At 51.8% G+C, this 24,891-nt stretch overlaps 1 protein-coding gene across 3 annotated transcripts in view; it reads right to left on the minus strand.

Annotated features, from left to right (window-relative positions):
• Window positions 1-3,838: 3,838 nt before the first annotated feature.
• Window positions 3,839-24,891, minus strand: part of UNC79 (unc-79 homolog, NALCN channel complex subunit) — a 218,786-nt gene continuing 197,733 nt past the window's right edge. For all 3 annotated transcript variants that reach the window (XM_040333248.1, XM_040333247.1, XM_040333246.1), the window contains 2 exons: window positions 7,692-7,733; window positions 3,839-4,771 (listed from right to left, as the gene is read on the minus strand). In XM_040333248.1, the coding sequence (XP_040189182.1) occupies window positions 4,571-4,771; window positions 7,692-7,733 (243 nt within the window). In that variant the 3' untranslated portion in view covers window positions 3,839-4,570. The remainder of the gene's footprint in view (window positions 4,772-7,691; window positions 7,734-24,891) is intronic.

Here is a 24,891-nt window from a genome sequence, read left to right on the forward strand (position 1 = left end):
AAGACAGGAAATGTGTTTTTAAAGTAATCTTAGCGCCCCCCCATTTCCTTCGTACCTATAAGGGAGGAGACGAGGACGATCAATGTATAGATGACTAATCTCTGATAGATTACAATTGATGATCAGACATTCTGTACATATATATAGGTAAAAAAATCTTCTCTTCATATAGAAATACTGGATATAGATAGAAAGGCTCTATGTATACAGATATGTACAGATCTACGCTATCAACACTCCATGTATATAGATACATACGTCTAAGACCCTGGCGCCCCACCTGTGCCCCTCCCCCCGGCACCTACTGTGCGTCCCTTGGGGGCTACCCACCTGTGGCCCCCGGCACTTATTGTGCGTCACTCGGGGGCCCCCCCGGCACCTACTGTGCGTCACTCGGGGGGCCCCCGTCACCTAGTGTGCCTCCCTTGGGGGCTAGCAACCTGTGCCCCCCGGCACTTACTGTGCGTCACTCGGGGGCCCCACCTGGCACTTACTGTGCGTCCTTCGGGGGCCCCCCGGCACTTACTGTGCGTCACTCGGGGGCTACCCACCTGTGGCCCCCTGGCACTTACTGTGCATCCCTCGGGGGCCTGTTTTTCTTACTTATTCCTAAATTGGGTTCTAGTACTGAAAAGGTTTTCCTTATTTATTTCATACAATGTTTCTTTTTTTGTCTGCACATTTTTTTTTCTTTTATGTTTCTTTTTCCCTCCAACCTTTTTATTATGGATCTCTGGCACAAGTCATTTTTTTTTTTGTTTCTTGTAAGCTTGGTTGTCTTTTGTGTACTTTTGCTCAACCTTTTCTATTTTACTTTTTTTTGCTGTCTGTCTTTCTCTGAAAAAATTATAATGTTGTGGCCAACGAGGGCAATTTATATATATAGATAGATAGATATATTATGTTAAAACACAAATTATGGCGCACAAAGTAAATAAAAAAATACAGTAAATAAAAAAAAAAGTTATTTTGTATTTAAAAAATAATTCTTTCAGATAAATTTTACAATTATAACTCAAACTATGATATCTTTTTTTAATATAGCAGCAGATGAATTCCCTAAATATAACCACTATATATAAAATATTATTTTTCTTTTTAATAGAAAACACATAATTTTTTTTATTCCAGGACCCGACACAAATTCCTTCGCCCGCTCGTTACATTAAGTCAGGATTTGACAGCCCAGGTCATGAAGAGCAGAACAAAGTACCCCCTCCCCCCATCCCCCCACACTAAATCATGGCGGTAGCTTTTTTCTTTCTGGTTCAGACATGTTTAGCTGTGTTTTTTTTTTTAATCTACCAAATATTATCTACCATAATCGTTTTTCATTAATAGTGAAAATGTTGATTTTGAATAAAAATAATGGCCCGGATTCAGGTAGATTTGCCCCTTTTTTGCGGAGGCGCAGGGCAGCATTTTTGCCCTGCGCCCCCGCAAATTTACTGCGCTACCCGCGATTCACGGAGCAGTAGCTCCGTAAATTGCGTGTGCGCTGTGTAAACTTGCCCTGCCTAAGGGCGCCTAATGTAAATGATGCCGTAGGGGGGCGGGAATCATTTAAATTAGGCGCGCTCCCGCGCCGAGCGTAGAGCACATGCTCCGTCGGGAAACTTTCCCGACGTGCATTGCACAAATGACGTTGCAAGGACGTCATTTGCTTCAAAGTGAACGTGAATGGCGTCCAGCGCCCTTCACGAATCACTTACGCAAATTACGTAAAAATCGAACGTTGCGACGCGGGAACGACGGGTATACTTTAGCATTGGCTGCCCCTACTATTAGAAGGAGCAGCCTTACGCTAAACACGCCGTACAGAAACAACGTAAATTGCGTACGCAGGGCTCGCGCAACATTGTAAATCGGTGTTAGTATGCAATTTGCATACTATACACTGAGCACAATGGGAGCGCCCCCTAGCGGCCATCGCAAGAATGCAGCCTAAGATATGCGGGCATAAGAGCCTTATGCCGCGCATATCTTAGGCTGCAGTCGGCGTTACGATGTTCCTGAATCAGGAGCATTCGTAACGCCGGCGCAAGTAAGCAATTGCGCTGTGTAACCTATGGTTACACAGGCGCAATTGCTTCTTGAATCCGGGCCAATATGAATAATAATTCTGAATAATAATTATATTATAAATAAAATATATGCAAATCAATATGAAATAATAATAATATGAAATACATTGGCTAATATGAGATTCTACAACAGTTTCCGGTAATTTCTAGGGGGGCGGGGTTGCGTCACGCGGTCGGTATTGGGGTACTGGGTGTTGTTCTTCTTTAAATAGAAAGAAAATATGTAAAATCTGTATTTTCTTAATATGTTTATATAATACAAAAATATGTTTAAATAAATAAATTCAATGTAAAAACTCTCTCTGAATATTTTCCAAGATGTTTCTTTTTGTCCATAACGCCTCCCGCTGACAAGGCCCGCGGTTTTTCCGCCATTAATATTCAAAGCAGGTCTTACAGGGGGGTGAATTACAGCAGAAAATAATATGTGGAGAATTCCATCTGTCATCTCTTTCATGGTGGATGAACAACAGGCAGACGTTTTTCACCCCGCGAGTTGCGTCTCCTTTTCCCGGGACCTTCCCACAATGCATCACTGGAGACGGGGCGAGGAATCCGCGGGTGTCAAAAGGCTGCTTGTAGACGGAGAATAGTGGAGATAATAAAACATGATGTGGATTTAAAGAAAACCTGTCCTGAAATGTTCAATGAATGTCTTGCTGGGAAAGGGTTAAAAATGCTGTCCGCGCCATTCCATGGTCACGTGACCAAAAGCTTTGAGCCTTGACCTCTACTGACCTGACCTGGGCCATCAGATGGTCCCTTCAACGTGGATCAGGTGACCTCATGACCACCAGGGCTGGTGCATGACACCCTGGGCAAAACCTAATTTTGCTGCCCTCCCTTGGCTCCACCCATGACCCCACCCCCTTTGCCCTGCCCATGTATACCCCACCTTTTTAATGAAGCGCTCCCATCAAATGAAGCCCACCAGCGCCCATCAAATGAAGCCCATCAAATTCAGCCTACCAGCGCCCATCAAATGAAGCCCACCAGTGCCCATCACTTAAGCCCACCAGCGCCCATCAATGAAGCCCACCAGCGCCCATCAAATGAAGCCCATCAAATTCAGCCTACCAGCACCCATCAATGAAGCCCACCAGCGCCCATCAATGAAGCCCACCAGTGCCCATCAAATGAAGCCCACCAGTGCCCATCAAATGAAGCCCACCAGTGCCCATCAATAAAGCCCACCAGCGCCCAATGAAGCCCACCAGCGCCCATTGAAATGAAGCCCACCAGCGCCCATCAAATTCAGCCTCATCAGCGCCCATCAAATGAAGCCCACCAGTGCCCATCAATGAAGCCCACCAGCGCCCAATGAAGCCCACCAGCGCCCATCAAATTCAGCCTCATCAGCGCCCATCAATGAAGCCCACCAGCGCCCAATGAAGCCCACCAGCGCCCATTCAAATAAAGCCTACCAGCGCCCATCAAATGAAGGCCACCAGCGCCCACCAAATGAACCCCACCAGCGCCCATTAAATTCAGCCTTACCAGCGCCTATTCAAATGAAGCCCACCAGCGCCCATCAAATGAAGCCCATCAATGAAGCCCACCAGCGCCCATTCAAATGAAGCCCACCAGCGCCCATCAAATGAAGCCCACCAGCGCCCATCAATGAATGTTTGCTTTGCCTCCAGTTGGGACACAGACACAGTCCTCCATACCTGCTGCTTGCTGCAGAGAGGAGAGAGTAGGAACACCAGTGGCCGGGGCGCCCTAGGAATCAGTACACCCTAGGCGGCTGCCTAGTGGTAGCACCGGCCCTGTAGCGTTGGTCCACAGCCAAGTCTCTTTGGCTTTTTTTAGGGCTCACGTAGAGTTGCGTTGTTTCTTTTCCTGCATTCGGCGATGATTTGTAACATAAGATCAGGTCAGGAGATTTACCGTCTTCAGCGTCTCGCCCCTATTGGGATGCGCCAGCAAGAAATTGCCCGTTTTTGCACGTATTGAACGCTTGCGCCCAACAGCGAACGTCCAATAAACTCCTTTCTAAGCAAACCCTAATTAGACTAAAATCAAAGAAATACATTGTTTCAGGTCTCTTCCTGTGCCACATACTTGCTCCTCCCAATGCGTTTCGGGACGTGTAGTTCCTCACTTGTGGGGATGTTCTTCCCTGCCCATCGCTGGGTAATATGAAGGGAAGAAAGCTTGGAGCAGTCAGGTGGTTGCATCCATTTCATATATTTTACAGCATTTATGGAAAGTTACCGGGGGGGGGGGAGGGGAGTAGTAAGCATTGGGCTCAATGGAGTTCCCCTTTACCAAATCCGGCTTCTAGCAACCTCCTCCTTCCACTCCAAACTAAACTGACAGCTTTGTGTGGGGAAACCTTTTCGGAACCTTTTGAAAGCACCAAATTGGTGTTTTTTTTTGGGGGGGGGGTCATATTCCCCGATACCCCTCTAATCCCATCAGGCCGACCAGCGACGTCGATCCTCGTAGATTATACTTTTGGTTTCACCAAGACCATCGAAACGTTACAGAGGATAAAACTGGGAGGCGGCCTCCGAAGACTGGATCTCCACCTGCGCCATTTTGAACTGCGTGCACTGCAGCCACTTCCGCAGGACGGCCGAGTTGTGACTGAACTGCGCCGAGCCTTGGAGCATCCGCAGGTTCTGCTGGTTGGCGTTGTTCTGGATCGCGTGGAGGCGGAGCTGTAGCCCTGCCGATAAATGCTGCAAAAAAAAAAAAAAAGAAGTTGAGGCAAAGATTGGCGTATTTTACAACCAAAGGTTTTATTTCATGCTTTTTAAGGAGATTTATTTTACCCAATTACATATTTTTTTTGTGAGGGTCTTATGCTATACCAGAGGGCTCTGTGTTTCCTTTAGGGCTGGTTCACACGGGGGATTGCATGGGAACACATTCCTGTGCGGTTATCAGGACCCGGGTCTGAACCAGAAACGTCCGCTCTGTGTGGCCCTTCTTGGCGAGCCACCTGGGATGCTGGACGGTTCCTTGAAGGCTCTTGCCTTGAACCTTGTTTCTCTTGAACCCTTTGCTCCTCCCATGAACTTCCTTTTTAAGCCACGCCTTTGCATGTTTCTATTTGCCAGATTATTGTGCTCTCTCCAGCCAATATCTTACTCTTTTCACTCCTACTGCCACTTGTATCTTTACCACCGATCGTTACCGACCTTTGGCTTGTTCCGCAACTATTCTCCCGCTTGATCCCAACCTGTAATCACTTGTTATTAACTTTTGGCTTGTCTCTCGACTACGTTTCTGCTTGATCCCTACCTGCAACTACTCATTGTTGACCTTTGGCTTATTCCTCAACTACGCCTCTGCTTGAACCCTACCCACAACCACTTGTTACTAACCTTTGGCTTGTTCCTCGACTACGCCTCTGCTTCATCCCAACCTGCACCCACTGGTCAAACTTTGGCTTGTTCCTCGACCATGCTTCTGCTTGATCCCAATCTACAACCACTTGTTACCAACCTTTGGCTTATTCCTCGACTACGCCTCTGCTTGATCCCTACCCGCAGCCACTTGTTACTAACCTTTGGCTTGTTCCTCAACTATGCTTCTGCTTGATCCCAATCTACAACCCCTAGCTGCTGACCTTTTGGCTTGTTCCTCGACTACGCCTCTGCTTGATACCTAACCACAACCACTTGTTACTAACCTTTGGCTTGTTGACTATGCCTCTGCTTGATCCCTACACGCAACCACTTGTTACCAACCTTTGGCTTCCTCCTCGACTACGCCTCTGCTTGATCCCTACCTGCAACCTCTTTTTACCGACCTTTGGCTTGTTCCTCGACTACGCCTCTGCTTGATCCCTACCCACAACCACTTGTTACTAACCTTTGGCTTCTTCCTCGACTACGCTGCTGCTTGATCCCTACCCGCAACCACTTGTTACCAACCTTTGGCTTATTCCTCGACTACGCCTCTTGCTTGATCCCTACCTACAACCACTTGTTACTAACCTTTGGCTTATTCCTCGACTACGCTTCTGCTTGATCCTTACCTGCTATATCTGCCACGGGACCCCGGCATGCTCACCCCCTGATGGGGCAATCCTGATTACTAACACACAGCAAAACCCATTCCCACCATCAGGGGCTTTGGTGAACACCGGTTAGTGCCTTATGACCCCCCAGATCTCACATATAAGAGGACCTGTCACGCTTTTTTCTATTACAAGGGATGTTTACATTCACAGTAATAGGAATAAAAGTGACCCAATTTTTTAAAAAATTTTTTTAAAGAACAGTGTAAAAATAAAAATAAAAAGGTAAAATACATAAATAAATCAAAACATTTTTAAATGCCCCCCAACCCGCTGAGCTCCCGCACAAAAGCGAACGCATACGTGAGTAGCGCCCGCATATAAAAACGGTGTTCAATCCACACATGTGAGGTGTCGCCGCGATCGTTAGAGCGAGAGCAATAATTCTAGGCCTAGACCTCCTCTGTAACTCACAACATACAACCTGTAGAATTTTTTTAAATGTCGCCTATGGAGATTTTTAAGGTTAAAAATGTTTCGCCATTCCATGAGCTGGCGTAATTTTAGGGTGACATGTTGGGTATCAATTTACTTGCCGTAAAATTATGTTTCACAATATAAAAAAAAATTGGGCTAACTTTACTGTTGTCCTATTTTTTAAGTAAAAAAAAAAAATTCCCAAAAAAGTGCGCTTGTAAGACCGCTGCGCAAATACGGTGCGAGAAAAAGTATTGCAACGACCGCCATTTTGTTATCTAGGGTGTTAGAGAAAAATATATACAGGGGAACCTCAGATTACGAGAATAATCCGTTCCAGGAGAATGCTTGTAATCCAAAGCACTCGCATATCAAAGCGAGTTTCCCCATAGAAGTCAATGGAAATGAAAATAATTAGTTCCGCATTGACTTCAATGGCATGCAATACCGCATGCGGCCTGGGGGGGGGCACCGGAGAGCCTCGGAATCACTCGGAAAGGCCGGGGGACAGCTCGGCTGAACTTGGAAAACCTCAGAAAAGCTCAGGAATAGAGTATATCCGAGATTTTCCCGGCATTCCGAATGGCTCCGCTGAGCACTGCCCCCCCCCCCACCCACCTCAGGCCAAAAGCGGTATTGCACACCGCTTTGGCTTGAATCCTGCTAGTTTTGTAAGACAACACTCGCAAACCGAGTCAGGACTTTTTAAAATACACAGCGCTCGTATTGCGAAACGCTCGTTAACCGCATTACTCGCAATCCGAGGTTCCACTGCGTACAATATTTGGGGGTTCTAAGTAATTTTCTAGCACTTGTTTTTAACTTGTTAACACCAAATCTCAGAAAGAGGCTCGGTCCTTAAGTGGTTAACAATACAGTGGCACCTGCATGCAGATTGTAAGGGAAGCGCGTTCGAACGCAGCGCAGGAAACTCACACGGAAAGGCGCCTTTTCCCGCAGCGGGTTCTGACGTGAAGCGGCCCTCAGCGAGATAAAACAACAAGAACATCGGAAAGCGTACAACGTCGGTCACATGGGCAGTAATAACTCTGGTTGTCGCCTGAGACTTCGTTGTCACCGATCGATTATCAGACATCGCAGCCTGTGACTGACATACGCGTTACGTTGTTTGTGTCACGGAGGATTTGCACACTCACCTTTATGTTGGATTGGATCATCGGTAACCACATAGGGATCAGCTTAAAAGAAAAAAAGAAAAGAAAGTTAGCAAAGTGACGTCACAACGCACCATCGGTGAAAAGGAAACATGGGGGCCACACACGGTTCAATATTTATGATAACCGATCAATGTGCGATTTGATCACAGCAACTCAGACTTGATTTTGGAATGGATTTGATCAAATAGAGTCGATCGGCCAGGGGCGAAAAATGATTGATTGTTTAGCATCAGTTGGCAGCACCGAGATGAATCCGATCGTATTTCAATCAATCAGATTATGAGATAAACTTTCATTGTAATAAAAATACACCGATCAGCCAGAGCGATCTGACCACCGACAGGTGAAGGGAATATCATATCATGGATTTTCCGGTGAACATGTTGTCCCTGAAATTGATGTGTTGAAAGCAGGAAAAATGGACGAGGGAAAGGATTGGAGGGAACCATTGAATTGGAATGTCTAGACGACGAGGTCAGAGAAACTCCAACACTGCAGCTCTTGTGGGATGTTCCTGGTCTGCAGTGGTCAGGACCGACCAAAAAGTGGTCCATTGATGGAGAACCAGCCAACCAGTGATAGGGTGATGGGTGGCCAAGACTCACTGATGGAGGTGGGGAGGAAGACTCATTGATGGAGGTGGGGGGAGGAAGACTCACTGATGGAGGTGGGGGGGGAGACTCATTGATGGAGGTGGGGGGGAAGACTCACTGATGGAGGTGGGGGGGAGACTCACTGATGGAGGTGGGGGGGGGAGACTCACTGATGGAGGTGGGGGGGGGGGGGAGACTCACTGATGGAGGTGGGGGGGGAGACTCATTGATGGAGGTGGGGGGGAAGACTCACTGATGGAGGTGGGGGGGAGACTCATTGATAGAGGTGGGGGGAGGAAGACTCACTGATGGAGGTGGGGAGGAAGACTCACTGATGGAGGTGGGGGGGGGGAGACTCACTGATGGAGGTGGGGGGGGGGGACTCACTGATGGAGGTGGGGAGGAAGACTCATTGATGGAGGTGGGGGGAGGAAGACTCATTGATGGAGGTGGGGGGAGGAAGACTCACTGATGGAGGTGGGGGGGGGAGACTCACTGATGGAGGTGGGGGGGGGAGACTCACTGATGGAGGTGGGGGGGGGAGACTCATTGATGGAGGTGGGGAGGAAGACTCACTGATGGAGGTGGGGGGGAGACTCACTGATGGAGGTGGGGGGGAGACTCACTGATGGAGGTGGGGGGGAAGACTCACTGATGGAGGTGGGGGGGAAGACTCACTGATGGAGGTGGGGGGGGGAGACTCACTGATGGAGGTGGGGGGGGAGACTCACTGATGGAGGTGGGGGGGGGGAGACTCACTGATGGAGGTGGGGGGGGGAGACTCACTGATGGAGGTGGGGGGGGGAGACTCACTGATGGAGGTGGGGGGGGAGACTCACTGATGGAGGTGGGGGGGGGGGGAGACTCACTGATGGAGGTGGGGGGGGGGGGAGACTCACTGATGGAGGTGGGGGGGGAGACTCACTGATGGAGGTGGGGGGAGCTCACTCATGGAGGTGGGGGGGAAGACTCACTGATGGAGGTGGGGGGGGAGACTCACTGATGGAGGTGGGGGGGAAGACTCACTGATGGAGGTGGGGGGGGGAGACTCACTGATGGAGGGGGGGGGGAGACTCACTGATGGAGGTGGGGGGGGGAGACTCACTGATGGAGGTGGGGGGGGGAGACTCACTGATGGAGGTGGGGGGGGGAGACTCACTGATGGAGGTGGGGGGGGGGAGACTCACTGATGGAGGTGGGGGGGGGAGACTCACTGATGGAGGTGGGGGGGGGGGAGACTCACTGATGGAGGTGGGGGGGGAGACTCACTGATGGAGGTGGGGGGAGACTCACTGATGGAGGTGGGGGGAGCTCACTGATGGAGGTGGGGGGGGAGACTCACTGATGGAGGTGGGGGGGAAGACTCACTGATGGAGGTGGGGGGGGGAGACTCACTGATGGAGGGGGGGGGGGAGACTCACTGATGGAGGTGGGGGGGGGAGACTCACTGATGGAGGTGGGGGGGGGGAGACTCACTGATGGAGGTGGGGGGGGGGAGACTCACTGATGGAGGTGGGGGGGGGGGGGAGACTCACTGATGGAGGTGGGGGGGGGGAGACTCACTGATGGAGGTGGGGGGGGGAGACTCACTGATGGAGGTGGGGGGGGGAGACTCACTGATGGAGGTGGGGGGGGGGGAGACTCACTGATGGAGGTGGGGGGGGGAGACTCACTGATGGAGGTGGGGGGGGGAGACTCACTGATGGAGGTGGGGGGGGGAGACTCACTGATGGAGGTGGGGGGGGGGAGACTCACTGATGGAGGTGGGGGGGGGAGACTCACTGATGGAGGTGGGGGGGGGAGACTCACTGATGGAGGTGGGGGGGGAGACTCACTGATGGAGGTGGGGGGGAAGACTCACTGATGGAGGTGGGGGGGAGCTCACGGATGGAGGTGGGGGGGGAGACTCACTGATGGAGGTGGGGGGGGGGAGACTCACTGATGGAGGGGGGGGGGGGGGACTCACTGCTGGAGGTGGGGGGGGGGGGACTCACTGATGGAAGTGGGGGGGGGGGAGACTCACTGATGGAGGTGGGGGGGGGGAGACTCACTGATGGAGGTGGGGGGGGGGAGACTCACTGCTGGAGGTGGGGGGGGGAGACTCACTGATGGAGGTGGGGGGGGGCTCACCGATGGAGGTGGGGAGGGAAGGCTCACCGATGGAGGTGGGGAGGGAAGGCTCATTGATGGAGGTGGGGAAGGAAGGCTCATTGATGGAGGTGGGGAAGGAAGGCTCATTGATGGAGGTGGGAGGGAATGCTCATTGATGGAGGTGGGGAGGGAATGCTCATTGATGGAGGTGGGGAGGGAATGCTCATTGATGGAGGTGGGGAGGGAAGGCTCATTGATGGAGGTGGGGAAGGAAGGCTCATTGATGGAGGTGGGGGAGGGAAGGCTCATTGATGGAGGTGGGAGGGAAGGCTCATTGATGGAGGTGGGGAGGGAAGGATCATTGATGGAGGCGGGGGAGGGAATGCTCATTGATGGAGGTAGGGAGGGAAGGCTCATTGATGGAGGTGGGGAGGGAAGGCTCATTGATGGAGGTGGGGGAGGGAAGGCACATTGATGGAGGTGGGGGAGGGAAGGCTCATTGATGGAGGTGGGGAGGGAAGGCTCATTGATGGAGGTGGGGAGGGAAGGATCATTGATGGAGGTAGGAGGGAAGGCTCATTGATGGAGGTAGGAGGGAAGGCTCATTGATGGAGGTGGGGAGGGAGGGCTCATTGATGGAGGTGGGGGAGGGAAGGCTCATTGATGGAGGTGGGGAGGGAAGGCTCATTGATGGAGGTGAGGAGGGAAGGCTCATTGATGGAGGTGGGGAGGGAAGGCTCATTGATGGAGGTGGGGAGGGAAGGCTCATTGATGGAGGTGGGGGGGCTCACCGATGGAGGTGGGGCCGAGCCATGGCTCTATGTGTCTTATGGATGTATGGGGAGAGGGGCTTGGGAGCGAGCACAGACCAGTGGCTCTATAGCAAGTGCTATTGGGGGCACTGATCAAGGGGGAGGAGCCAAGAAAAGAGGAGGATCCGGGCTGCTCTGTACAAAACCATTACACAGAGCAGATAAGTATAACAAAATAAAAACAAACCTTAGAATCACTTTAAGAGCTTGAAGATGAATAGAAGTATAACAGACACAGGAGATGATTATATGATTGGAACTTTCCCTTTAACTACTGATTGAAATCCACGTCCCTGTGTGGCAGAGGTTCTCACCTCCTGTCCTCAGGATCCACTAACAGGACAGGTGTGCAAGATAACTAAAATACATCACAACTGATATCATTTGCTGCTCAGTGATTGCCGTATTCTAGTCTGCATCTCCCCCAAGGTAATCCATAAAACCTGGCCTGTTAGTGGGCCCTGAGGACAGGAGTTGAGAACCACGTCCCTGTGGGGGATATTGATCGATTGAGTTGTTGACTAAAGGTTGAATATTCCTATCGGAAGAGATCGATCGGAAAATAAATTGATCATTTATCGACCACCATTGGCTGCATGAAAAAATATCCAACCAAATCTGAGATCTGGAATGTGATTGGTGAGCAGCAGGCGGGTTTTATTTCAATGATGCCCAGGCCAGTACAATGAAAAGGGTAAATCTATGAAAAGTCAATTCCAGGAAGGATGCTTCACTCTCCCGGGATAATTCCCTCCAATATAAAGACAGACAGCCAATCGCTGCGGCTCATTCATAATTAGCAACAAAACCGATTCTCCAGGAACGATAATTCGATTACGTCTATTAGGAGAGCGCTGCTGCGGGAAGGTCACGGAAAAGACTGCGCTGTTAAAGGAAACCTTCCGTGACAGACTCAGGGGCCCCAATTCTTAAACATCAAGCAGCACTTAGGGCTAAAATAGTTTCTTGGGTCATTTTAGTGTGCTGTTAGTCAAAAGGCGGCTCTAGGCTTTGTGAGGCCTTTGGCAAAATTTAGACACGGGGGGCCCTACTCACATTGGAGTAGATCTGAGAGTTGCCCCATTGGAGTGGATCTGAGAGTTGCCCCATTGGAGTGGATCTGAGAGTTGCCCCATTGGAGTGGATCTGAGAGTTGCCCTATTGGAGTGGATCTGAGAGTTGCCCCTCCATTGGAGTGGATCTGAGAGTTGCCCCTCCATTGGAGTGGATCTGAGAGTTGCCCCATTGGAGTGGATCTGAGAGTTGCCCCATTGGAGTGGATCTGAGAGTTGCCCTATTGGAGTGGATCTGAGAGTTGCCCCTCCATTGGAGTGGATCTGAGAGTTGCCCCATTGGAGTGGATCTGAGAGTTGCCCCATTGGAGTGGATCTGAGAGTTGCCCCATTGGAGTGGATCTGACAGTTGCCCCATTAGAGTGGATCTGAGAGTTGCCCCATTGGAGTGGATCTGAGAGTTGCCCCATTGGAGTGGATCTGAGAGTTGCCCCATTAGAGTGGATCTGAGAGTTGCCCCATTGGAGTGGATCTGACAGTTGCCCCATTGAAGTGGATCTGAGCGTTGCCCCATTGGAGTGGATCTGACAGTTGCCCCATTGGAGTGGATCTGAGCGTTGCCCCATTGGAGTGGATTTGATAGTTGCCCCATTGGAGTGGATCTGACAGTTGCCCCATTGGAGTGAATCTGAGCGTTGCCCCATTGGAGTGGATCTGACAGTTGCCCCATTGGAGTGGATCTGAGCGTTGCCCCATTGGAGTGGATCTGAGCGTTGCCCCATTGGATTGGATCTGAGCGTTGCCCCATTGGAGTAAATCTGAGAGTTGCCCCATTGGAGTGGATCTGACAGTTGCCCCATTGGACCATTGGAGTGGCTCTGAGCGTTGCCCCATTGGAGTGGATCTGAGAGTTTCCCCACATTGGAGTGTATCTGAGAGTTGCCCCATTGGAGTGGATCTGACAGTTGCCCCATTGGAGTAGATCTGAGCGTTGCCCCATTGGAGTGGCTCTGAGAGTTGCCCCATTGGAGTGGATCTGAGAGTTTCCCCACATTGGAGTGGATCTGACAGTTGCCCCATTGGAGTAGATCTGAGAGTTGCCCCATTGGAATAGGATCTGACAGTTGCTCCATTGGAATGGATCTGAGCGTTGCCCCATTGGAGTTACTACACTCTGATATGCAGACTCCATCGAATTTTTTGGGCTCCGGTGCTCCAAACCCACACTGTCTGTATAAAGACATGACGGCTGTAGAAGGATCGCCTTCTCCAAAAATCCATAATTATCAGAAACGCGGACCACGTCTTACATTACAGGTCAACTATAATTGCCCCCCCTCCCCGAAGGGCTTGATGACACTTGTGGTTCCTCTGCCTTGGTGGCCCCCCTCGTCTTCTTCGGCGCGGCGCTCAGCTCCACTCGGGATAAATCAACCTCTATTGCTTCATTATCCCTCCGCCATTCCATCTCTGCGCCGCAATATGAAGGCAATTATGTCCTCCTAACATTATCAAGATCTGCAATTACACTTGGAAATCTTTGGCCCCCGAGATAATTGTTATTGATGTGATGAGTCACCTTTCATTCCGTTGTAGAAAGGCCCCCCCCCCTTCCTCTACATCATGTCATGGAAGAGAAAAAAGCTTTCAGGGTAATTAGATAAAGTGTTTTGTTGCATCATCCTGACATTCTCCGACTCCAGAGCCTCTGCCCTTCACATAAATATGCCAAACCGCCGCCATACAACAAGCCTGCGCAGATACGGAGGCATTACAGGCACTGGGGTGCCAGGAAATGGGGCTTTTCCAGCGGCCTGATCGGGGCTGTCGCTGGTCATACAATAAATAGAAGGAAAAGATTCCAATGTGTGGGGCTTAGGTGATACAAACCTGGTAAAGAGGGAAAAGGAGAAAAGAGGGAGGTGCTGCCACCCGAGTAATATCTAAAAGGGAAGTGTAGCGGAACGGCCCGTGATACCCAGAGACTATTGAAGGATGTGGGGTACTCCCGTGCCAGCTTCACCAATGGCTCTTGTGTCTAGGGTCATCCTATGTCCGATAGGGGCATAGGATGGCTGAGAAACGAGATGGGACAGTAATGATAATTCATGTATTGCAGGAGATCTTGGAATATTACAGGTGGGTAATTCTGACCCCAACAGGTCAATAGCACAGCGACTCATTCATGTGGGGACACATATAGCTAGATTCAGGTAGAGTTAGGTCGGCGTATCAGTAGACACGCCGACCTAACTCTGAATCTGCGCCGACCTAAGTTTAAGTGTATTCTCAAACAGAGATACACTTAAACATATCTAAGATACGACGCCTTGCGCCGTCCTATCTTAGGGTGCAATATTTAGGCTGACCGCTAGGTGGCGCTTCCATTGCAGTCGGCGTAGAATATAAATCACTAGATACGCCTATTCACGAACGTACGCCCGGCCGACGCAGTACAGATATGCCGTTTACGTAACACTTTATCAGGCCTAAAGTTATTCCAACAAATAGTTGGAATAGTAATGTTAAAGTATGGCCGCCGTTCCCGCTTTGAAATTCGAAAATTTTACGTTGTTTGCGTAAGTCGTCCATGAATAGGGATTTAAGTCATTTACGTACACGTCAAAATCAATAGGCCCGTGCGGCGTACGTTGCCGCAATGCACACTGGGAAATGTAGGCGGACGGCGCATGCGCCGTTCCAAAAAAACGTCAATCACGTCAGGTCAAGCTCCATTAACATAGCCGAATTTGAATTAGGCGCGCTTGCGCCCGCCGCATTTACGCTACGCCGCCGTATCTTAGCAGGCAAGTACTTTGTGAATCAAGTACTTGCCTCGCTAACTTACGGCGGCGTAGTGTAAACACGCTAAGCTACGCCGCCGCAAAGTTAGGACACCCTACGCGAATCTAGCTAATAGACTGTTGAGGTGTTAATTGAGTCTGGCTCCTAAGATATTTCATTGTACAATACTAACTAGCCCTGTATTGTGTGAAAGTTCTATTAATGCTAATATGTGTTGTGAGTAACACACTCTAAAAGTCATGTCTGCTATAGTAATTGATTCATGTAGATTCGGTGCCAGAATGTCTGTCTGGGATGTGGATTGAGGGGGACTCGTTAAGCACCCATTGTGTGATGTTTTGGGTGGAGTGTTTCATTGTCCCTGTGATTACTGCAGCATGCTTTCTAACTGTATTAAAAGCTGAGAGTTACCATTAAAGCATTCATTCATTTTGGAACCAGAAACAGAGCTGTGTGTGTCTCGTTATTCTGGGAAAATCCAATGGATCGTGTCTGCTGGATTGTTGGAGTGTCGGATAAGCTGTCCTGGGTTGGTGGAATGGAATATCGTGAACGGTGTTAACCCCTGACCGTTACAGGAAGTTTCCCCCAAAAGGGTTTTTCTCGGTAGATGGAATTTACAAAAGTATACATTTTTATCGATGACAACCGTATCAAAGTGACGTCGACAATTAAAATATGAGTTCTGGTACAGAGGCTAGAAAATAAATACATACGATGCAAACGCAATGTAGCACGTGACATTATAAGTCAACAAATGCTGGTAAATACATGAAATCCTGACACGTTTCGACCCATCAGGGTCTTCTTCAGAAGATGGGGTTTGCTGTGAAGGAATTGCGTTCAATAAATCAAATGTATAATTTAAAAAGCATATTGCTGATGTTAGTAGACATTCTAGTGCAGTGGTCTCCAAACTGTGGCCCGAGGGCCAGATGCGGCCCTTTGCTTGCCTTTATCCGGCCCTTGGAGCACTATCCCTTCCACTGATATGAGACACTATTCTGCCATCTGACACGGACAATGGAGCACCATTTCTCCCACTGACACCACAAATGGGGCACTATTCCTCCCTATGATACCAGCAATGGGGCCGCACTATTCCTCCCCCTAATACCAGATGTTTACTCCCACTGATGCCAAGAAAAATTTCACTCCCACTGGCCAAAGTGCGGCCCTCCAAGAGTCTGAAGGACAATAAACCGACCCGTTGTTTAGAATGTTTGGAGACCCCTGCTCTAGTGCATAGTTACCAATCACGCTGCATTGACAAGGGTCTCACCAGAGGTCCTCTCAAAGGTCTTCACATCAATGAGACTTTCTGTGGGATCATATGAAGACCCTTTAGAGGACCTCTGGTCGTGAGACCCCTCTCAATACAGCGTGATTGGTAACTATGCACTAGAACAGGGGTGCCAAACTGAATTTCATGGTGGGCCGCATCAGCATTATGATTGCCCTCGAAAGGGTAGGTTGTATCTGTAAGATTAGATGTCCAGCGCATCCCCCTCCCCCTTACATTACATGTCAAGAGGCCCCCCCACCATCAGAAGTTGGGTCCCCCACCCTCCCTTACATCACAGTGTACCCCTCTTTCCTTATACTGCTGCTGGGAAGAAGCTGGGTGCATTGCTGGAAAGCAGCGGGGTGTAGCCTGTTTTTAGGCGCATATCTGTTTGTGGGTCTGGCGCACAGATACGACGGCGCACATTTGCACTTACGTCGTTATACATAACTTGTTATACGTCGGCGTAAGTGTTTTGTGAATCTGGGGCATGGTTTATATTGGTGGCGGAGCACAAGCATGTTTTGAGGGATCAGCGGCACTGGTAACGTCACTCACTATAGAGATTTTCTACCCTTAATGGGCACAGCACACTCTTGCACGTGCCCAGTGGGGCACAATTCACATTTGATTTTTGTATGTCAGCCATGTGGTATAGGTATTGTTACTTTTTAAAGGGACAGCGCACTCCTTTTAATACACAATGGTTCACAAGTGGATTGCGTGTTTACTGCTGGATGCACGAGGAGGAAGACGAAGGACAATAAAATCGGCGCTCTGAGTTCTTTGCAACAATTTTTCTTTTGTAACAATAATGTGATTTGCTGGAATTCTCATTTAATGCATTACATGTCTTTGTTTACTACACAGGGTTCAGAATAAGGGATTCCTGCCCAAGTGCAATGAATATCGGCTCTCGGGGCCCCCGGGACAGAGATGTGGGAAAGCGGAGGATTATGGTGATATCGGCTCTCGGGGGCCCCCGGTACAGAGATGTGGGAAAGCGGAAGATTATGGTGATATCAGCTCTCGGGGCCCCTTGTACAGAGATGTGGGAAAGCGGAGGATTATGGTGATATCGGCTCTCGGGGGGGCCCCGGTACAGAGATGTGGGAAAGCGGAGGATTATGGTGATATCAGCTCTCGGGGCCCCCGGTACAGAGATGTGGGAAAGCGGAGGATTATGGTGATATCGGCTCTCGGGGCCCCTTGTACAGAGATGTGGGAAAGCGGAGGATTATGGTGATATCGGCTCTCGGGGCCCCTTGTACAGAGATGTGGGAAAGTGGAGGATTATGGTGATATCGGCTCTCGGGGCCCCCGGTACAGAGATGTGGGAAAGCGGAGGATTATGGTGATATCGGCTCTCGGGGCCCGGGTACAGAGATGTGGGAAAGCGGAGGATTATGGTGATATCGGCTCTCGGGGGGCCCCGGTACAGAGATGTGGGAAAGCGGAGGATTATGGTGATATCGGCTCTCGGGGCCCCGGTACAGAGATGTGGGAAAGCGGAAGATTATGGTGATATCAGCTCTCGGGGCCCCCCGGTACAGAGATGTGGGAAAGCGGAGGATTATGGGGATATCGGCTCTCGGGGCCCCTTGTACAGAGATGTGGGAAAGCGGAAGATTATGGTGATATCAGCTCTCGGGGCCCCCGGTACAGAGATGTGGGAAAGCGGAGGATTATGGTGATATCGGCTCTCGGGGCCCCTTGTACAGAGATGTGGGAAAGCGGAGGATTATGGTGATATCGGCTCTCGGGGGCCCCTTGTACAGAGATGTGGGAAAGCGGAGGATTATGGTGATATCGGCTCTCGGGGCCCCTTGTACAGAGATGTGGGAAAGCGGAGGATTATGGTGATATCAGCTCTCGGGGCCCCCGGTACAGAGATGTGGGAAAGCGGAGGATTATGGTGATATCAGCTCTCGGGGCCCCTTGTACAGAGATGTGGGAAAGCGGAGGATTATGGTGATATCAGCTCTCGGGGCCCCTTGTACAGAGATGTGGGAAAGCGGAGGATTATGGTGATATCGGCTCTCGGGGCCCCTTGTACAGAGATGTGGGAAAGCGGAGGATTATGGTGATATCAGCTCTCGGGGCCCCCGGTACAGAGATGTGGGAAAGCGGAGGATTATGGTGATATCAGCTCTCGGGGCCCCCGGTACAGAGATGTGGGAAAGCGGAGGATTATGGTGATATCAGCTCTCGGGGCCCCTTGTACAGAGATGTGGGAAAGCGGAGGATTATGGTGATATCGGCTCTCGGGGGCCCCTCGTACAGAGATGTGGGAAAGCGGAGGATTATGGTGATATCAGCTCTCGGGGCCCCTTGTACAGAGATGTGGGAAAGCGGAGGATTATGGTGATATCAGCTCTCGGGGCCCCCGGTACAGAGATGTGGGAAAGCGGAGGATTATGGTGATATCAGCTCTCGGGGCCCCCGGTACAGAGATGTGGGAAAGCGGAGGATTATGGTGATATCAGCTCTCGGGGCCCCCGGTACAGAGATGTGGGAAAGCGGAGGATTATGGTGATATCGGCTCTCGGGGCCCCTTGTACAGAGATGTGGGAAAGCGGAGGATTATGGTGATATCGGCTCTCGGGGCCCCTTGTACAGAGATGTGGGAAAGCGGAGGATTATGGTGATATCGGCTCTCGGGGCCCCCGGTACAGAGATGTGGGAAAGCGGAGGATTATGGTGATATCGGCTCTCGGGGCCCCTTGTACAGAGATGTGGGAAAGCGGAGGATTATGGTGATATCGGCTCTCGGGGCCCCTTGTACAGAGATGTGGGAAAGCGGAGGATTATGGTGATATCAGCTCTCGGGGCCCCTTGTACAGAGATGTGGGAAAGCGGAGGATTATGGTGATATCAGCTCTCGGGGCCCCTTGTACAGAGATGTGGGAAAGCGGAGGATTATGGTGATATTGGCTCTCCGGGCCCCCGGTACAGAGATGTGGGAAAGCGGAGGATTATGGTGATATCGGCTCTCGGGGCCCCTTGTACAGAGATGTGGGAAAGCGGAGGATTATGGTGATATCGGCTCTCGGGGCCCCTTGTACAGAGATGTGGGAAAGCGGAGGATTATGGTGATATCAGCTCTCGGGGCCCCCGGTACAGAGATGTGGGAAAGCGGAGGATTATGGTGATATCAGCTCTCGGGGCCCCTTGTACAGAGATGTGGGAAAGCGGAGGATTATGGTGATATCGGCTCTCGGGGCCCCCGGTACAGAGATGTGGGAAAGCGGAGGATTATGGTGATATCGGCTCTCGGGGCCCCTTGTACAGAGATGTGGGAAAGTGGAGTATTATGGTGATATCGGCTCTCGGGGCCCCTTGTACAGAGATGTGGGAAAGCGGAGGATTATGGTGATATCAGCTCTCGGGGCCCCTTGTACAGAGATGTGGGAAAGCGGAGGATTATGGTGATATCAGCTCTCGGGGGCCCCTTGTACAGAGATGTGGGAAAGTGGAGTATTATGGTGATAACGGCTCTCGGGGGCCCCGGTACAGAGATGTGGGAAAGCGGAGGATTATGGTGATATCGGCTCTCGGGGCCCCCGGTACAGAGATGTGGGAAAGCGGAGGATTATGGTGATATCGGCTCTCGGGGCCCCTCGTACAGAGATGTGGGAAAGCGGAGGATTATGGTGATATCAGCTCTCGGGGGCCCCGGTACAGAGATGTGGGAAAGCGGAGGATTATGGTGATATCGGCTCTCGGGGCCCCCGGTACAGAGATGTGGGAAAGCGGAGGATTATGGTGATATCGGCTCTCGGGGCCCCTTGTACAGAGATGTGGGAAAGCGGAGGATTATGGTGATATCAGCTCTCGGGGGCCCCTTGTACAGAGATGTGGGAAAGCGGAGGATTATGGTGATATCAGCTCTCGGGGCCCCTTGTACAGAGATGTGGGAAAGCGGAGTATTATGGTGATATCGGCTCTCGGGGCCCCCGGTACAGAGATGTGGGAAAGCGGAGGATTATGGTGATATCGGCTCTCGGGGCCCCTTGTACAGAGATGTGGGAAAGCGGAGGATTATGGTGATATCGGCTCTCGGGGCCCCCGGTACAGAGATGTGGGAAAGCGGAGGATTATGGTGATATCGGCTCTCGGGGCCCCCGGTACAGAGATGTGGGAAAGCGGAGGATTATGGTGATATCGGCTCTCGGGGCCCCTTGTACAGAGATGTGGGAAAGCGGAGGATTATGGTGATATCGGCTCTCGGGGCCCCCGGTACAGAGATGTGGGAAAGCGGAGGATTATGGTGATATCGGCTCTCGGGGCCCCCGGTACAGAGATGTGGGAAAGCGGAGGATTATGGTGATATCGGCTCTCGGGGCCCCTTGTACAGAGATGTGGGAAAGCGGAAGATTATGGTGATATCAGCTCTCGGGGCCCCTTGTACAGAGATGTGGGAAAGCGGAGTATTATGGTGATATCGGCTCTCGGGGCCCCCGGTACAGAGATGTGGGAAAGCGGAGGATTATGGTGATATCGGCTCTCGGGGCCCCTTGTACAGAGATGTGGGAAAGCGGAGGATTATGGTGATATCGGCTCTCGGGGCCCCCGGTACAGAGATGTGGGAAAGCGGAGGATTATGGTGATATCGGCTCTCGGGGCCCCTTGTACAGAGATGTGGGAAAGCGGAAGATTATGGTGATATCAGCTCTCGGGGCCCCCGGTACAGAGATGTGGGAAAGCGGAAGATTATGGTGATATCAGCTCTCGGGGCCCCTTGTACAGAGATGTGGGAAAGCGGAGGATTATGGTGATATCGGCTCTCGGGGCCCCTTGTACAGAGATGTGGGAAAGCGGAGGATTATGGTGATATCGGCTCTCGGGGGGCCCCGGTACAGAGATGTGGGAAAGCGGAGGATTATGGTGATATCAGCTCTCGGGGCCCCCGGTACAGAGATGTGGGAAAGCGGAGGATTATGGTGATATCGGCTCTCGGGGCCCCGGTACAGAGATGTGGGAAAGCGGAGGATTATGGTGATATCGGCTCTCGGGGCCCCTTGTACAGAGATGTGGGAAAGCGGAGGATTATGGTGATATCGGCTCTCGGGGCCCCTTGTACAGAGATGTGGGAAAGCGGAGGATTATGGTGATATCGGCTCTCGGGGGCCCCGGTACAGAGATGTGGGAAAGCGGAGGATTATGGTGATATCAGCTCTCGGGGCCCCTTGTACAGAGATGTGGGAAAGCGGAGGATTATGGTGATATCGGCTCTCGGGGGCCCCCGGGAAAGAGATGTGGGAAAGCGGAGGATTATGGTGATATCAGCTCTCGGGGCCCCTTGTACAGAGATGTGGGAAAGCGGAGGATTATGGTGATATCGGCTCTCGGTGCCCCCGGTACAGAGATGTGGGAAAGCGGAGGATTATGGTGATATCGGCTCTCGGGGCCCCCGGTACAGAGATGTGGGAAAGCGGAGGATTATGGTGATATCGGCTCTCGGGGCCCCTTGTACAGAGATGTGGGAAAGCGGAGGATTATGGTGATATCAGCTCTCGGGGCCCCCGGTACAGAGATGTGGGAAAGCGGAGGATTATGGTGATATCGGCTCTCGGGGCCCCCGGTACAGAGATGTGGGAAAGCGGAGGATTATGGTGATATCAGCTCTCGGGGCCCCTTGTACAGAGATGTGGGAAAGCGGAGGATTATGGTGATATCGGCTCTCGGGGCCCCCGGTACAGAGATGTGGGAAAGCGGAGGATTATGGTGATATCAGCTCTCGGGGCCCCCGGTACAGAGATGTGGGAAAGCGGAGGATTATGGTGATATCAGCTCTCGGGGCCCCTTGTACAGAGATGTGGGAAAGCGGAGGATTATGGTGATATCGGCTCTCGGGGGGCCCCGGTACAGAGATGTGGGAAAGCGGAGGATTATGGTGATATCGGCTCTCGGGGCCCCCGGTACAGAGATGTGGGAAAGCGGAGGATTATGGTGATATCAGCTCTCGGGGCCCCCGGTACAGAGATGTGGGAAAGCGGAGGATTATGGTGATATCAGCTCTCGGGGCCCCTTGTACAGAGATGTGGGAAAGCGGAGGATAATGGTGATATCGGCTCTCGGGGGCCCCCGGTACAGAGATGTGGGAAAGCGGAGGATTATGGTGATATCAGCTCTCGGGGCCCCCGGTACAGAGATGTGGGAAAGCGGAGGATTATGGTGATATCGGCTCTCGGGGGGCCCCGGTACAGAGATGTGGGAAAGCGGAGGATTATGGTGATATCGGCTCTCGGGGCCCCCGGTACAGAGATGTGGGAAAGCGGAGGATTATGGTGATATCAGCTCTCGGGGCCCCCGGTACAGAGATGTGGGAAAGCGGAGGATTATGGTGATATCAGCTCTCGGGGCCCCTCGTACAGAGATGTGGGAAAGCGGAGGATTATGGTGATATCAGCTCTCGGGGCCCCTTGTACAGAGATGTGGGAAAGCGGAGGATTATGGTGATATCAGCTCTCGGGGCCCCCGGTACAGAGATGTGGGAAAGCGGAGGATTATGGTGATATCGGCTCTCGGGGCCCCCGGTACAGAGATGTGGGAAAGCGGAGGATTATGGTGATATCAGCTCTCGGGGGCCCCCGGTACAGAGATGTGGGAAAGCGGAGGATTATGGTGATATCAGCTCTCGGGGGCCCCCGGTACAGAGATGTGGGAAAGCGGAGGATTATGGTGATATCGGCTCTCGGGGCCCCCGGTACAGAGATGTGGGAAAGCGGAGGATTATGGTGATATCGGCTCTCGGGGCCCCTTGTACAGAGATGTGGGAAAGCGGAGGATTATGGTGATATCGGCTCTCGGGGCCCCCGGTACAGAGATGTGGGAAAGCGGAGGATTATGGTGATATCAGCTCTCGGGGGCCCCCGGTACAGAGATGTGGGAAAGCGGAGGATTATGGTGATATCAGCTCTCGGGGGGCCCCGGTACAGAGATGTGGGAAAGCGGAGGATTATGGTGATATCAGCTCTCGGGGCCCCTTGTACAGAGATGTGGGAAAGCGGAGGATTATGGTGATATCGGCTCTCGGGGGCCCCCGGTACAGAGATGTGGGAAAGCGGAGGATTATGGTGATATCGGCTCTCGGGGCCCCTTGTACAGAGATGTGGGAAAGCGGAGGATTATGGTGATATCAGCTCTCGGGGGCCCTTGTACAGAGATGTGGGAAAGCGGAGGATTATGGTGATATCAGCTCTCGGGGCCCCTTGTACAGAGATGTGGGAAAGCGGAGGATTATGGTGATATCAGCTCTCGGGGCCCCTTGTACAGAGATGTGGGAAAGCGGAGGATTATGGTGATATCGGCTCTCGGGGGCCCCCGGTACAGAGATGTGGGAAAGCGGAGGATTATGGTGATATCGGCTCTCGGGGGCCCCTTGTACAGAGATGTGGGAAAGCGGAGGATTATGGTGATATCGGCTCTCGGGGCCCCCGGTACAGAGATGTGGGAAAGCGGAGGATTATGGTGATATCGGCTCTCGGGGCCCCCGGTACAGAGATGTGGGAAAGCGGAGGATTATGGTGATATCAGCTCTCGGGGCCCCCGGTACAGAGATGTGGGAAAGCGGAGGATTATGGTGATATCAGCTCTCGGGGCCCCTTGTACAGAGATGTGGGAAAGCGGAGGATTATGGTGATATCGGCTCTCGGGGCCCCCGGTACAGAGATGTGGGAAAGCGGAGGATTATGGTGATATCAGCTCTCGGGGGCCCCCGGTACAGAGATGTGGGAAAGCGGAGGATTATGGTGATATCAGCTCTCGGGGCCCCTTGTACAGAGATGTGGGAAAGCGGAGGATTATGGTGATATCGGCTCTCGGGGCCCCCCGGTACAGAGATGTGGGAAAGCGGAGGATTATGGTGATATCGGCTCTCGGGGCCCCTCGTACAGAGATGTGGGAAAGCGGAGGATTATGGTGATATCGGCTCTCGGGGGCCCCTTGTACAGAGATGTGGGAAAGCGGAGGATTATGGTGATATCGGCTCTCGGGGCCCCTTGTACAGAGATGTGGGAAAGCGGAGGATTATGGTGATATCGGCTCTCGGGGCCCCTTGTACAGAGATGTGGGAAAGCGGAGGATTATGGTGATATCAGCTCTCGGGGCCCCCGGTACAGAGATGTGGGAAAGCGGAGGATTATGGTGATATCAGCTCTCGGGGCCCCTTGTACAGAGATGTGGGAAAGCGGAGGATTATGGTGATATCAGCTCTCGGGGCCCCCGGTACAGAGATGTGGGAAAGCGGAGGATTATGGTGATATCAGCTCTCGGGGCCCCTTGTACAGAGATGTGGGAAAGCGGAGGATTATGGTGATATCGGCTCTCGGGGCCCCCGGTACAGAGATGTGGGAAAGCGGAGGATTATGGTGATATCGGCTCTCGGGGCCCCTTGTACAGAGATGTGGGAAAGCGGAGGATTATGGTGATATCAGCTCTCGGGGCCCCTTGTACAGAGATGTGGGAAAGCAGAGGATTATGGTGATATCGGCTCTCGGGGGCCCCCGGTACAGAGATGTGGGAAAGCGGAGGATTATGGTGATATCAGCTCTCGGGGGCCCCCGGTACAGAGATGTG

The sequence above is a fragment of the Rana temporaria genome, chromosome 13 (assembly GCF_905171775.1).
Source record: "Rana temporaria chromosome 13, aRanTem1.1, whole genome shotgun sequence".
Taxonomy (NCBI): Eukaryota; Metazoa; Chordata; class Amphibia; order Anura; family Ranidae; genus Rana; species Rana temporaria.